General features: G+C 59.5%; 2 protein-coding genes across 2 annotated transcripts in view; one reads left to right on the top strand and one right to left on the bottom strand.

The window, feature by feature from the left end:
• The window catches only part of TNRC18 (trinucleotide repeat containing 18), a 91405-nt gene extending 82977 nt beyond the window's left edge, over positions 1-8428 (top strand). Inside the window, exons 28-31 of the mRNA XM_042781140.1 lie at positions 1-432; positions 7082-7318; positions 7543-7617; positions 8222-8428. The exon at positions 1-432 is cut by the window's left edge and continues 70 nt beyond it. Of these exons, the coding sequence (XP_042637074.1) occupies positions 1-432; positions 7082-7318; positions 7543-7617; positions 8222-8428 (951 nt within the window). The remainder of the gene's footprint in view (positions 433-7081; positions 7319-7542; positions 7618-8221) is intronic.
• A 5195-nt stretch (positions 8429-13623) lies between these two features.
• Positions 13624-14080, bottom strand: part of SLC29A4 (solute carrier family 29 member 4) — a 12973-nt gene continuing 12516 nt past the window's right edge. Inside the window, exon 10 of the mRNA XM_007941119.1 lies at positions 13624-13766. Coding sequence (XP_007939310.1) covers positions 13624-13766 — 143 coding nt within the window. The remainder of the gene's footprint in view (positions 13767-14080) is intronic.

The raw sequence follows: 14080 nt of genomic DNA on the forward strand, positions 1-14080 counted from the left end.
TCCTCCTCCTCCTCGTCCTCCTCCTCCTCATCCTCCTCCTCCTCGTCCTCCTCCTCCACCACCGACGAGGACTCCTCCTGCAGCTCGGATGACGAGGCCCCGCCGGCCCCCGCGGCCGCCCCCTCCGCCCAGCCCGCCCTCCCCACCAAGGCCTCCAAGCCGGGGGGCAAGGCACGGGCCTCCGTGCACTCCCCCAGCAAGAAGGCGCCGGCCCCCCAGCCGCCACCGCCGCCGCCACCACAGCCCCCGCAGCCCAAGGCCCAGGCCAGCGCCGGGGCCAAGAGCCGGCCCAAAAAGAGGGAGGGCGTCCACCTGCCTACCACCAAGGAGCTGGCCAAGCGGCAGCGGCTGCCGTCCGTGGAGAACCGGCCCAAGATCGCCGCCTTCCTGCCGGCCCGGCAGCTCTGGAAGTGGTTCGGCAAGCCCACACAGGTACCCGGGGCGGCGGGCTGGCCGGGGGCACAGGACCTGCCTTCCTCGGGGATCTGGCTGCTGCGTCCACTTGTCTGTCCTTCAGAGCCTCCCCACGGGCTCGGGGGAGGGACGGGTTGGGGGGTGGACGTGGAGACCCGTTTTACTTTCGGGAACTCGGAGCCTCAAGCTGTCCAAGGACACGCAGGGGGCAGAGCAGGCCTCGAACCCAGGGCTGTCCGTGTGCAAAGACTGTGCTGGATTGGTTGACTGTTAGGCGATTCCGAGTCGCGCTGGCCTCTTATGTGCAGAGCAGAACTCCATTGGGTTTTCAAGGCTGCGAGCTGGAAGCAGGTTGCCAGGTTTTTCTTCCCACGTCTGGGGTTTCGGAAGGCCAGCCTTCTGGCCCGTAGGCGCATGTAACTGTTGGAGCTGCCCAGGGATTCCTGTCGGTTTGCAAGGGCTGTCGTAATGAAGTGCCACCAACCACGTGACCTAAAGCAACAGGCATTTCTTGTTTCCGCTCTGGAGGCGAGTCGGGGGAAGCCAGTCTCGTGGAGTTGAGTCCGAGAGTCGGCAGGGCTCTGCTCCCGACGGGTCCAGGGGAGCCTTCGGGGCGCTTCCAGCTTCCGGGATCTGCCGGCCATCCTGACATCACGTGGCTCATGGCGGCTCTGTGCCTCTCTCCCTCTGTGTTTGCGTCCACAATTTCCTTCTTGGAAGGACGCCAAGCGGCTCTGGTGGCGCATTGGTTACAGCGCTCGGCTGCCAGCCAGCAGGTCAGCTGCTTACACCCAGTAGCTAGGGGACAGATGGGGCCGTCTACTTCTGTGAGGATCGCGGCCTGGGAGACCTCATGCAGTTCCTGTCTCCTCTGGCCTACACGGTCGCTGTGAGTTAGAATCCACTTACGGTGGTGGGTTTGGGTTTGCGTTTTTTATTAATGATTCCAGAGGGTCCCTCAAGTTCTCTTAGCCCAAAAAAAAAAAAAAGAACAACCAAACCCACTGCTGTAAGTCAATTCTGACTCATAGCGAGTCCTCTCCCTTGGGTTTCTGAGGCGGTATCAGCCAGTTTTCCTTCCTTGGAGCAGCTAGTGGGTTTGAACCGTCAGCCTTCTGGTTAGCCGTCAGATGCCTTAGGCACTCAGCTACCAGAGCTCCTCGTGTCTGGCTGTATTTTCCACTTCTCTTTACCTTCGTGGGGGTAGGCGGCTCCGGGAGCTCAGCTTTCCGTGGACCACTCCCCACGCAAAGACCCTCTTCCTTTCCAGCCTGGGTCTCCTTGTCCCGACTTAGGTCAGGCTCACAATGGCCAGAGGGACACGAGGTTCTGGGTGGCCAGGGCTGTGTCACCTGTCCATCCTTACAGTGTATGTGTGTGGGTTCCAGAAGGAGCCCGCCACATCCACCCCAGGGCTCCCTGACACCCCCCCACACCCTGGGGCTCCCTGAGACTGGCACACCTCACTCCCTCCCACACCCTGGGGCTCCCTGAGACCCCCACACACCCCAGGGTCCCTGAGACCGGCACACACTCACTCCTTCCCATACCCTGGTGCTCCCTGACACCGACACACACCCTGAGACCAGTACACCTCACTCCTTCCCACACGATGGGGCTCCCTGACACCCCCATACACCCTGGGGCTCCCTGACATCCCCACACACCCCAGGGCTCCCTGAGACCGGCACACACTCACTCCTTCCCACACCCTGGGTCTCCCTAACCACACGCATGCACTCACTCCTTCCCACACCCCTGAGCTCCCTGATAGCCCCACACACCCCAGGTCTCCCTGAGACCGGCACACACTCACTCCTTCCCACACCCCGGGGCTCCCGGACACCCACATGTCCCCACTGACTCCCACACACAGAAACGTCGGCCCACTGGTGCCTCTGCCGATCGTGGCGCCCCCGAGAGGGCCCTGGGTGGTGTGGGTATCGAAGCTCTCCTGGGTCCACGCCTCTTTTTATTTTTTTAATTGTGCTGAAATATACACAAACATAAAAGGCCATTGAAACCATTTTAGGTGCAGAATCCAGTGACAGTAGTCACCTTCACTGCCTCGTGCCACCACTATCCATGTCTAAAATTTGGTCATCCCCCAGACAGACACCTTCAGCCCTTCAGCAGGGCTCCCGGCCCCGGCCCCCGGCTCCCTCTAATCCACTCTCCGCAGGTATTTCCTCTAACATCTAGGGTGACCTTTGCCTGAGACCACACAGGACTTGACTTGTCCTTCTGTGTCTGGCTTTTTCTCTCGGCGTGTTTTCAGGGTTCATCCGTGTTGGAGCATGACTCAGAACTTCACATTTTCCCTTCATGGCTGAGTGATACTCCGTTGTGTGAATGGACTCCCTTTGTTTCTCCATCCCTCTGTAGATGGCCACCTGGGCCGTCTCCACCTTCCGGCTGCTCTGAGCAGAGCCGCGGTGAACAGTGGCGTACGCGTGTCTGTCTGAGTACCTGCTTTCAGGCCTTGTGGGTGCAGACCCAGGAGCGGAATTGCTGGGTCACGTGGTATTGGAGGAACTGCTAGACTTTTTCCCAGAGACTGCCCCATCTTACCTCCCCCCTGCAACGTGGAGCGTTCCAGTTTCGGCACCTGTAGCCACCCAGTTCCTGCCAGTGTAGCCTTGAGGGCTTCTGGGGCCAACCGGCTCGAGGTGTCTTCAAAGTTTGGGAGGCTTTTGGCAACTTTGTGTCGGTGCCTTTGGGTGGACGAACTGGCTGGAGAGGCTGTGGGTGTCACAACTCAAGAACAGCCTGAGTTCGCCTTCTGGGGCTGCTGCCAGGGGCGCTTAGAAACCCTCGCAGTGGGAGGCCAGCTTGATCTAGCCCACCCAAGGGAGGGCTGTCTGTAGTCGGGTGACTTGGAGTTGATTTTCTGTTCACAGCAGTCCCCCGTGACAGAACGGAACCGCCCTGTAGGGTTTTCTGGGCTGTGAACTTCATGGGAGCAGGCCACCAGGCCTCCCTCCCACAGAGCCATTGACTGGGCTCAAACTGCCACCCTTTTCCAGTTAGCAGCTGAACCCTTAACCATTGCACCAGGGGGGCTCCTTGAAGGCTCTTTGGAAGGCGGAGGTAGCTCTCCCTCGGCCAGTGGGGCAGGGTTTTTCCCCACTCCCTCTGATGCCAGCTTTGTTTCCGGCCTGCCCGCCTTTGGGTCACTAACCTGAACTTGGGGCAGACCACCTGGCTTCTTCAGCCCACAGGGCACGGGACTGTGTGACCTCAGGCCTCTGTAGAGTGCAGACACAGGGGAAGAGGTCTCTGCAGGAGGCCACGCCAGTTTCCGAGGTCCCTCCTGAGTTTGGAGATGCTTCTAGCCTCTTTCCCGAGGGCTGCAGTGAGTAGCCAGGTGCTCCAAACCCTGGATGTTTAACTGAAGCCTCCAGAGCTCTTAGTCCTGGCAGGCACTCTGTCCAAGAAGACGTCCCAAGGAGACAGCATTGGAGCCAGTCGCAGGGCTCCCCACTCTCCTGCCCATTCCTCATTTTAGCACTGCCGTTGGCAGGCTTCAGCATTAGGATCAGCAAGGGCTCACTGCTATAGAGGATAGAAACGAAATTAGGGGAACAGACTTAAGCACAGAGTGGAACTGATTGACCTCTTTCCCCGAAAAGGCCAGGGTGTCTGGCTTCAGGTATAGCTGGGTCCAGGGGCTCAAAGGGGAGCTCTAGACTCATTCTCACATCCCTGCTCCAAGTGTCACTCTTCTCCCCTTCTTTTGTGCTGGTCTCCCTGCCGCTCTCGTGACAAGGGGCTCTAATTGCTGCCAGTCACAGTGTAGCAGCTGGAAGTGATGGGAAGAAAGAACCTCTTTCCTAATTGGTCCAGCTCAAGTCGCTTGGCTGTGTCTGGCTTGGGTCATGAGCCCATGCCTAAACCAATCATAGTGGCTGGGAGGATGAGATGTTCCGACTGGCCAGACTGAATCATACGCTTGCTCCCGGGGGTGGGGTTGGAGAAGGTGTTGAAAAGGCGTGAGAGCTGGGTGGGAAGAATGTAGCTCCTTTCAAAGATGAGTGGGTTTAGAAATCTTAGCCCGCCCTCCCACCTGGGATTTATACTGTGTTCTGACCTGAAAAGGATTTAAGCCATTAACAGAACACATTAGAAACTAATGAGATGTATGTATATTGCGAGGTCGGTCCAATCACTACTAAGGCGCTCTGGTAGCATAGTGCCTAAGGCACTTGACTGTTCACCAGAAGGCTGGCGGTTCAAACCCACCAGCCACTCCTCAGAAGGAAGGTTGGGCAATCTACTTCCCTAGTGATACTGCCTCGGAAACCCAAGGAGGGGTGGCTATGAGTCGGGTCCGAGTCAACGGCACATAACAACAACAATCACTACTAGGGAACCAGTGAATTAAAAATAGAAAGAACAAGTATTGAATGAGGTAGGAAATTTACATTTCGATTTCCCCAATTCAGACCCTCCTCCAAAAACAAAACAAAACAAAAAATTAACTTTGAGCTTCCTGGCAGCCGAAGTGAAAAGGGAAAGAGTTTTTAGGTCTAGTTTCTTGAAGAAAAAGCCTCCTGGTTCCTTGGGTGGGCTGAGCTTTGTGTAGCCCTCAGTGCTCAGAGAAAATTTCTCCTCTAGGGACAGGGACAGTGGAGGCAGCAGCCACCTGGTGCTGGCGTGGGATCTGTGATTCTGACCTTAGATCTCGCCCCTCCTCTGAGCCTTAGGTCCAGAGAGCTGCACATCTGTCCCAGTGCAGGCCCAGGCTCGGGCACCAAGGAGGGCACAAAGAGGTGTTTGTTGAGTGACTAAACAAACTCCCGTCACAGTGCTCAGAGCCTCATGTGATGACAGCCATGGGTGGGCCCCGAACACTGCACCCCATCTCAGGCTGCCGGAGGTGTGGGGAGGAGCAGTGCTGGGTGTTCACGCCCCAGGGACACCCCTTAGCCCGCGAGCACTGGGCAAAGTGTAACCCCTCCCCTGCTCCCTCCTGCTGCGCAGGCTGTTCTGGGGGTGGCACCGCGTGGCTCAGGTGATGACCTGCTGGTCATCCCTTCCCTTGACCCCTGGCTTTTCCTGGCCCACTGCCCCACCACTCTGCTTTCATTTCCCAGGAACACTTCCCAGTAAACCACCTTCACCCATTCCTTGTCTTAGAGTCTGTGTCTGGGATAGGGGTCCACTTTTAAGCTTAAATACCATGTGAGCACTCACCCACCCCAGCCCTGCTGCTCACCCTGTCGGTAGAGACTTGTGTCCCCGGGAGGGTCAGAAGCCTGTGGTACTGAGTGTGTCCATTCGGTGACCACCCACAGTGGACACGGATGTGGGCTCGATGCTGGGCTGTCCAGAGGCACGACAGTGAGTTCCCACCCATCTCCTCCCTGCACCCCGCTTCCTCTGCCTGCACAGTGGGAGGGAAGCCAGGGCCTGGCTGCACGAAGCCTCTGCCGAGCAGTCGTGTGGGGTTCCTGGCTGGTGCCAGTGGCGCAGGTGCTCGGTGGTTAATGGGAAGTCGGGGGTTTGAGTCCAGGCAGAGGTGCCTCGGGGGAAAGGCCTGGCCGTCTGCATCTGAAGAGCCAGCTGCAGAGCCCCCTCACGGAGCGCAGTTCTGCTCGGAAACCCTGGGGGTGGCATCTGTGTGTGGACCTGTGGCCCTGACAGGCTGCTCCAGGCAGGCCTTTGAAAGCCCGTCTTGGCTGCAGGATTGTTAATTAATTCACGATTTCAGTGAAACCCCCCTGGAGACCCAGTATGTGAGAGGTGGAGTGGTTCTCCACGCAGCAAGTTAGGGGCTTCCCTCTCCGCCCCCCGAGAACCCGCGGGTCTTTAAAAGCTTGGCTTTGTTGTTTTGTTGTTGAACGTCTACACAGCAGAGCACACAGCAGCTTGTCAGCTTCTGTGTGTCCAAGTCAGTGACATGACGTCCTTCAAAGGGGGAAGCCATCCCCACACTCCAGCGAGCTGATGCCCCACCATTGACGTCAACTCACTGCCCCCGGGTTTCTTCTCTAACCTTTCGAGTTGCTCTTGTCACTTTGATCTCATACAGATAGGTCTTCACAGGGCGTAATGTTGAAGGCAGGCGTTTTTAACTAGTTAAGCTAAATTTTTGTTTTGTTTTAGCAAGACTTTAGGGGATATTTTTCATTTAAGGTTTAAAGACTCATAGCGACCCCCTTCTTGGTTTCTGAGCAGGTATCACTAGGGAAGTAGATTGCCCAGTCTTCCTTCCCAGGAGTGGCTGGTGGATTTGAAACGCCAGCCTTCTGGTTAGTGGTCAAATGCCTTAGGCACTATGCCACCAGAGCTCCCTTGACAAGACTTTAGGGGGTATTTTTGGCATAAGGTTTAAAGATGACCTCAGGAAAGTATTTCAGGGGTTTATCCAGCCTCCATGGATCCAGGAAGTCTGGATTCCATGAACATTTGAAATTCTGTTCCATAAATTCCCCCTCTTGGTCAGGAATCTTCTGTAGAATCTTTGATCGACATGTTCAGTTATGGTAGCCAGGAACCCCCCGAGTTGAAAGAGGTGACTTGGTGAGGCCGAGACAAAGGGGTTCCAGAAGGCAGGATCTGGGCACAGGCCGGGGGCGGGGGGCACGCCGCCGAGTGCAGGTCCCCTGCGACGGCCTTGAGGGGCAGACGGGGCTGCCCGTGCTGACGGGCCTCCCTCCCCCAGCGGCGTGGCATGAAGGGCAAGGCCCGTAAGCTGTTCTACAAGGCCATCGTGCGCGGGAAGGAGATGATCCGCATCGGAGACTGCGCCGTCTTCCTGTCGGCCGGCCGCCCCAACCTGCCCTACATCGGCCGCATCCAGAGCATGTGGGAGTCCTGGGGCAACAACATGGTGGTGCGCGTCAAGTGGTTCTACCACCCCGAGGAGACCAGCCCGGGCAAGCAGTTCCACGAGGGCCAGGTGAGCCCCGTGGTCTTGGCCGACATCCCCTTGCCCGGGTCCACAGTGCCTGGGTGTCACAGGATGACCAGGATGGTCCCCTGGGCCAGGCTGTCCCAGCCGTTATAGGACAGTGACCCCGACAGAACAGGGAGGCTGTGACCCAGACCCTGCCCCATGTGCCTGCCCCGGGGCTGAGGACTGGGCGAGGCCGGCTCACCCCACCCCTCCTGTTGCACGGGCAGCCCTGGGACCAGAAGTCAGGCAGGAGCCTCCCCGCCGCCCTGCAGGCCTCCAGCCAGAGGAAGGACTTCATGGAGGTAGGGGCCCAGGGGCCCTGGGGTGCTGGGACCTCGAGAAGCGGGTGCTGCCCAGCGGGAGCCGCGTCCGCTCTGGCCCCGCTCCCTGAGGAGCCGGCCCTGTGACCGTCCAGCTCTTGGCTGCTCTCGGCCTCTGCCGGCTGCCGCCTCGGGCTCTGTCCTGGTCTCCTGGCCTCTCTCGGTCTACCTGTCCTTGTCCTCAGTCCTCTTCTCTGCCGGCCGCAGCCATCTGTCTCCGTCTCCATCTTAGTCTCTGTCTCTCCTTGTCCTCAGTCCCACTCTGGGTCTCCATCTCTGGCTCTCTCTCTCCAGGAAGCGGGGAGGAGGGGGGTCTGTCCTCTCTGCCCATGTGCTGTCTCCCATTGCCCCTTGCTCCCCACCCGCTCCCCACCCCTTGACCACCTGTCCTCTCCCCCTTATCCTGTCCTGTTTCCCACGCCCCCTGACCCCGTCCTCCTATCCTCCACCCATTGCCCTGTTCCCCACACCTCGCCTGCTGCCTGCCCTACCTGCTGCCTGCCCCACCTGGCCCGTGCTCCCAACCACCACCTCTGAGCCCCGCACCCCGCCTGCTCTGCGCCGCTGACAGCCTGCCCGCCCGCAGCGCGCCCTGTACCAGTCGTCGCACGTGGATGAGAACGACGTGCAGACAGTGTCCCACAAGTGCCTGGTGGTGGGCCTGGAGCAGTACGAGCAGATGCTTAGGACCAAGAAGTACCAGGACAGCGAGGGTCTGTACTACCTCGCGGGCACCTACGAGCCCACCACGGGCATGATCTTCTCCACCGACGGCGTGCCCGTGCTCTGCTGAGCGCCGGCCGCCCTGCCAAGGGCTCCGCCAGCTGCCTTGCCCCCGAGGCCCCCGGGGACTCCTCCCATCACTGCCACGGCCAGAGGCCGCGTGGGGGCCATGCGAGCCGTGACAGGGCACCTGCCCGCGGCCGAGAGCATGCAGCGTGCCCGTGGACACATGCGTGCGTCCATGGGGGTGTGAGTGCGACGTGAACATGTGTGTACCCGTATGCATGCACGTGTGTGCGCACGTGTGCACGCGCCTCCGGACCCCCTCCTAGACCCTTCGGTGCCCCCCAGACGGGGGCTCCTCCCAGGGATCAGGGTATAGCTCTGCCCACCCCCCAGGCCTTCCCAGCAGCTCGTAAACATTTGGCCCTCCAGGCCCTTCGAGGCCCACGCCAGCTGGGCATCGAAGACTCAGACTGGGGAGGAAGGGGTTTCTAAGGAACCAAACTCTCACTCTGGGGCGTTTCCCCTGCCTCGGGCCCTCCTGGGGCTGCCAGGGTCCGGCCACCTCGGCACAGAGCCCAGCCAAGGCCTCCTACCGCAGGAGGGGCGTTCAGCGCCAGCCAGCCTCACCAGCGGTGCCAGGCCTGCACCCGGCCTCGCCAGGAGCCCAGGCCTCCACCCTCTCAGGATGGCCTGGAACTTGGGGAACACACCAGACAAGGGCAGAGCCCGGAGCATCGGCGAGGCACCAGGTGGAGGCCAGGTGCAGGCCGCACCCCAGCCCCGATCCTCACACTACAGAAAACCCCAATGGTGCTGAACCCTTGCCCGGCCCAGGCGCACCCAGCCCCTCCGCGGCCAGGTCTCGGCCGCCCCCAGAGGAGGCCCTCCTTAACCTGTACAGTTTTGTTGTACCCAGAGACTAGCCCCACCCCTGTATGATACGCCTTTAAATGGAGTCGACTTTTTAATTATATATATAAAGATAAATATATATAAATATAAACTTTTTAAAACTGTGAAAAAAATAGCTATGAAATTATAAAAAGCAAACACATGCTGATGTGTAGAATATTTTTATTTCCTGTTAGATTGTGGGTGTCACGGACCCCCACCTCACCCCGTGTCCCCACGCACACCCCTGCCTGCCCCCCTGCCTCCCTGTACTGTATTTGCCCCCCCCAGACGGATAAGTAGCTAGAGAGAGCAAGGGAGAGGGGCGCCCCCCTCTGACCCAACAGCACTTACTCGACCCCCCCACGCCTTCCAGGGGGGCAGGAGCGCTTGCCCAGACAATCTTGAGGGAAGGAAAAGCCAGACTTCGGTTTTGTTTTTTGGGGGATTATTATTATTTTTTTTTTTTTAAGTTTCTTTGGAATTTTGTTTGTTGGCGAATTCTGTGTGATCTTTTTCATAAAAAAAGAAAAGAAAAAAAGATTTCACTGGAAAACACTGTTATCTGCGTGGTTTATTTCAGGGGCCGGTGGGGTTGGCCTTGGGCATTAAGGAATGGAGGTGAGGGAACACAGGCTTCTGGGGTTGGGGTGCCTCTGCCGGGCAGGCCGGAATTTCAGGAATCCTGTTGGGGACGGCTCACTGGCCATGTGCAGCTGTTTAATTTGGAATTCATTTAAATGAGTAGCAGTGGTGGCTCGGTGGAAGAATTCTTGCCTCTCATGCAAGGGACCTGGGTTCGAGTCCCGGCCGGCACAGCCACCAGCCGCCTGTCAGTGGAAGTTTGTGTCTTGCTGTGATTGTTGAACGGGTTTTAGTGGAGCTTCCAGACTGACTAGGAAAAAAGCCTCGCTTTTACTTCTGAAAATCAAGGAGTGAAAGCCTTAGTGGATCAGCGAGGTCCTGTCCTATTGGGCGTGGTGTCACCAGGAATCAGAGGCCAACTTGCTGGCGGCCAACAATTTCAATGGAAAAAAAAAAAGACAAGTTCAGTTGCTTGGGTCTCCTGAGCGACCTTGTCATTGTGGGTTTGGTTTTGTTGCATTGTGACCTGGGAGAGAGCCCATGTGTTACAAAGTAGAACTACTCCACAGACTTTTTTTTTCCCCTTCATTGTGGGTTGACTGGGGAATTGTACTCAGGGACTCTTCCGTCCAGAACACGTCTTCAAATACCGCTGCTTAGCACAGTAGAGAGAGGAATCTTTGGAGCGTCTCGGCCCATGCTTCCATGCTCAGCCCGTACTTCCATGAACCACTGACCAGAGTCTGTCACACGGCCCAGCCCAGCAACAAGGGGCCAGGAAGCAGGGGCCACTCATGGTCCTAGAGGGGGCCCTTCTCTGAGCCTTTAGACTGTGCCTGATCCCACAGGAGCAAATGCTGTCATCTTCATGGAAGCCCATTGCCTGCTCTTCCCCACGTAGCCACTAGGGGGGTTCAACTGGCCAATGTTTTTACCGCCCAGGGCCCTTCACTAGCCACATTCTCAGTGCTCAATTGAAGAGTGCAGAGCCCACGTTCTAGAACATTCCACCCCTGCACTGTTGCCTAGGTTTCATCTCACTTTTGTTGGTTTCAGACACAGAGCTGGGTGCTCTTAGCCAGTTCCCGTGCTGCTGCCATGCCTAGAGGTGGCACGGGTGCCAGGGGCCGCGCCGGGACCTCCCTGCAGCCAGTCACGGGGAGGTGGAGGCTGCTGCTGCGGCTCAACCACCAGGGGCTGCGAAGTGTGTTCTCGCTGAGGACAGCCCTCCTGTGTGTCCAAGGAAAACTGCCCCCCACAGGGTTTCCCATGGCTGACTTTTTCACCGGTAGCTCTTCGGACCTCGCTTCTGAAACGCCTCTGGCTGACCTTGAACCTGCAATCTTTTGGTTCGTAATTGCCGGCATTAACTGTCGGCACCACCCAGAGACGGAAGGGAGAGCTCTCTCTCACTCGTGGAACCTCTGCTGGTGCAGTGGTTAGGGCACTGGGGCTGCTATCCAAAAGGTGAGGGTTCGACCCCACCAGCTGGTCAGGAGGAGGACGATGAGGCTGTCGGTTTCTGTAAAGATTACAACCTTGGAGAAACCTTATGGGGGCCGTTCTCTGTTCGCCAGGAGCCTGTGACTCGGATCCCATTCGCTGGCAGCGGGTTGTGGAACCTCACTAACCAGCAAGAGCCACTCTTTTAGGGATCTCTGGTAGCGTGGTGCCTAAGGCATCTGCTAACCAGAAGGCTGGCAGTTCAAACCCGCCAGCCACTCCTTGGAAGGAAGATGGGGCAATCTACTTCCGTAGTGATACTGCCTGGGAAACCCAAGGAGGGGTTGCTATGAGTCGCACATAACAACGAAAAGGAAGAGGCTATCTCTGTAACAGGTGACACACCCACCCAGTGCCCTGGGCCCATGAAAGGGAACCCGCTTGGTGGTGGCCCCAGCTCTAGTCTGTGACCCTGTGCTCCCAGGAGCCCTCCACAGGTGGGGCTGCAGCTAGTGTTCTGGGGGCAGGGGGCCTGGGAGGCCATTCTTGGGGCAGGGGCTGGGCCTGGTCCACCCATCCCTGAGACTGTGGCCCTTACGGGACCCGCAGGTACCTTGGGAGGGCGGGGGCACTGGTCAGAGAGGAGGAACCCTGGGACATAGTCCTTCGCTGTTTAGCACTTGTGCGCCTCTAGCTTTGGATTTGTTTCGCAAGGAGCGGCCGTCAGCTGTCAGCTGATGAAGAATTCACACACCAATGCCCGGGCTCGGGTCCATGCGCCTCCGGGCCACCCGCAGACCCACTACGAGATGCCAGTGGTCTCTGCCGCAGCCCCGCGCACACCCCGCTCACGGCAGAGTGGCGCCACCACGTGGCCGCTTCGGGTATTGCCCTTATGTCTCTGCCCACATGGCGGCCCTGGAGCCCCCTGGCGGTGGTGAGTGGTAGTGGTGAAGGGGGATCCTGCTCCGAGGCTGGGCACAGCCTTCTCCCAAGCCTCCCTCCAAGGGACGCCCCCATCAAGGAGAATCTGGGGTGGACCAACCCCACTCACTGGGGAAACTGAGTCCCAGAGGGCGGAGGATGGCTGCCTCATTTCCGAGTTTGCTTTCTCCCGGACATGGGCTCCCCTCGGCCGTTCTGCCTGGCTCACCCTGAAGGCTGCAGGGACCCGAAGTGCTTCCACTCCTCCCCACTCCACCCCTGCAGTCTTGCCCCTCCACACAATCCTGTCCCACGCCCACGAGGTGTGTGGAGACCCTCCTGCTATTTGGTCCATCCCCACCAGCCCCCTAGAAACTTCCAGGCTGGGTGCACGCAGGGCCACTTCACAGGTGGGAAGCCACTTCCCCGGCTGAGTCACGACGCTCCTCACAGGCAGTGGTGGGGTGGCCCCGAGGCTGTCATCTTTAATGGCCAGTGCGGTAGAGTTAGTGGACAGATGGACAGACAGAACACAGTGGGGGCAGGGTGGGCACGGCAGGGTGGTGGGAGCGGAAGGGCAGGCCTCCCCCACCCCTTGCACCACCACTCAGGAAAACCCATCTTTGCAGGTCCCCTCACCCCAGGGTGCAGGCTTGGGCAGCCCACTACCTGTCGTGGCCTTCCTTGCAGGGTGTGGGGGCCCGTCCTTGGGACCCCCAAACTTGTCACCCCTCCTCAGCAGGTGGAGAGGAGCGAGGAAAGGCCACGGGGGTCCCTGCCTGTAGCATCAGCCAGATGTTGGGGGGTGCTGGGGGGTGCTGGGCTCATGGTAGCTGAAACGACCTGCCCAGGACACATAGCTGCTGTGGTCCCCGAGATGCCATTGCAGACCGCAGTCTGAGTCTGTCTGACCCAGGGCTGCAGTCCCTTCATGGTGCAATTTTGGGAGAACAAGCAAAGGCTGGAGAGGGAGGGGCCCTTGGGGTGACAAGGCTGGGGCTGCCCTCTCTGCTGATGGCTCATGGTTGGGGGGCTGTGGCCCGTGTGGCCAGGGCCTTGGGCCCTCAGAGCAGCGCCTAGGGTGAGTCACCAGGTGGGAGGCACCGTAGGGTGCCCCGGTTTCTGGCTGGGGACGTCTGGCCCCCACGGAGCACTGGCCTGGGGTCACGGGGTGCAGACGGAGAGTGAAGGGCCAGCTGCAGATGGTAACAGACCACAGTGCTGGGCAGAGCCCCGGACTCCCACGGTCCGACCGAACTAAGGCCAGAGCAATGGAGGCGCTGGACCCAGAGGTGATGCGATTGGCACAGGAGGAGGCCTGCCCCCCAGGCACTGCAGGCGGAGGTGGGGAGGGCCCTCAGGCCTGGCTAGGGGGGTCCAGGCCCGAGCTGAGCCGAGGGGCCGGCAGAGGCCTGGTCAGAGGCCGGCAGGGAGGGAGCCATTGGTGGTGTCGGTGCGCAAGCAGCTGCTGGGGGCGTCCCGCGTGAGGCTGTAGGTGCAGTAGGCCACGGCCGAGCCCAGCGTCAGCCCCGTCATGTAGGACACGGTCATGGTGTTCCCTGCGGACAAGACGGGGCCTGAGCTACCGCGGCGGAGCAGCGCCGTCCTCCCACCGTAGCCTCGACCCCAGCCGCCACTCCTGGCCATCACCGCGGCCTGGCATCCTCCAGGCTGATCGGGGGTGAGAAGGGTGGTGACTCTCAGCGCCTGGGAGGCGGTAATTCGGGTAAACTGGTGTCCTGCTGCAAACACACACTGGTCGCGGTGAGACTCGCGCCTCCCCAGGCGGTCTGCACTTCAGGGAACCTCCTCCGGTCGCGCCCGCGCCCCCGGCAGCCACGCCCGCGCCCGCGCCCGCGCCCGCGCCCGCGGA

Source organism: Orycteropus afer, unplaced genomic scaffold, assembly GCF_000298275.1.
Source record: "Orycteropus afer afer isolate SDZICR_OR568_19922 unplaced genomic scaffold, OryAfe1.0 scaffold00006, whole genome shotgun sequence".
In the NCBI taxonomy this organism is placed as follows: Eukaryota; Metazoa; Chordata; class Mammalia; order Tubulidentata; family Orycteropodidae; genus Orycteropus; species Orycteropus afer.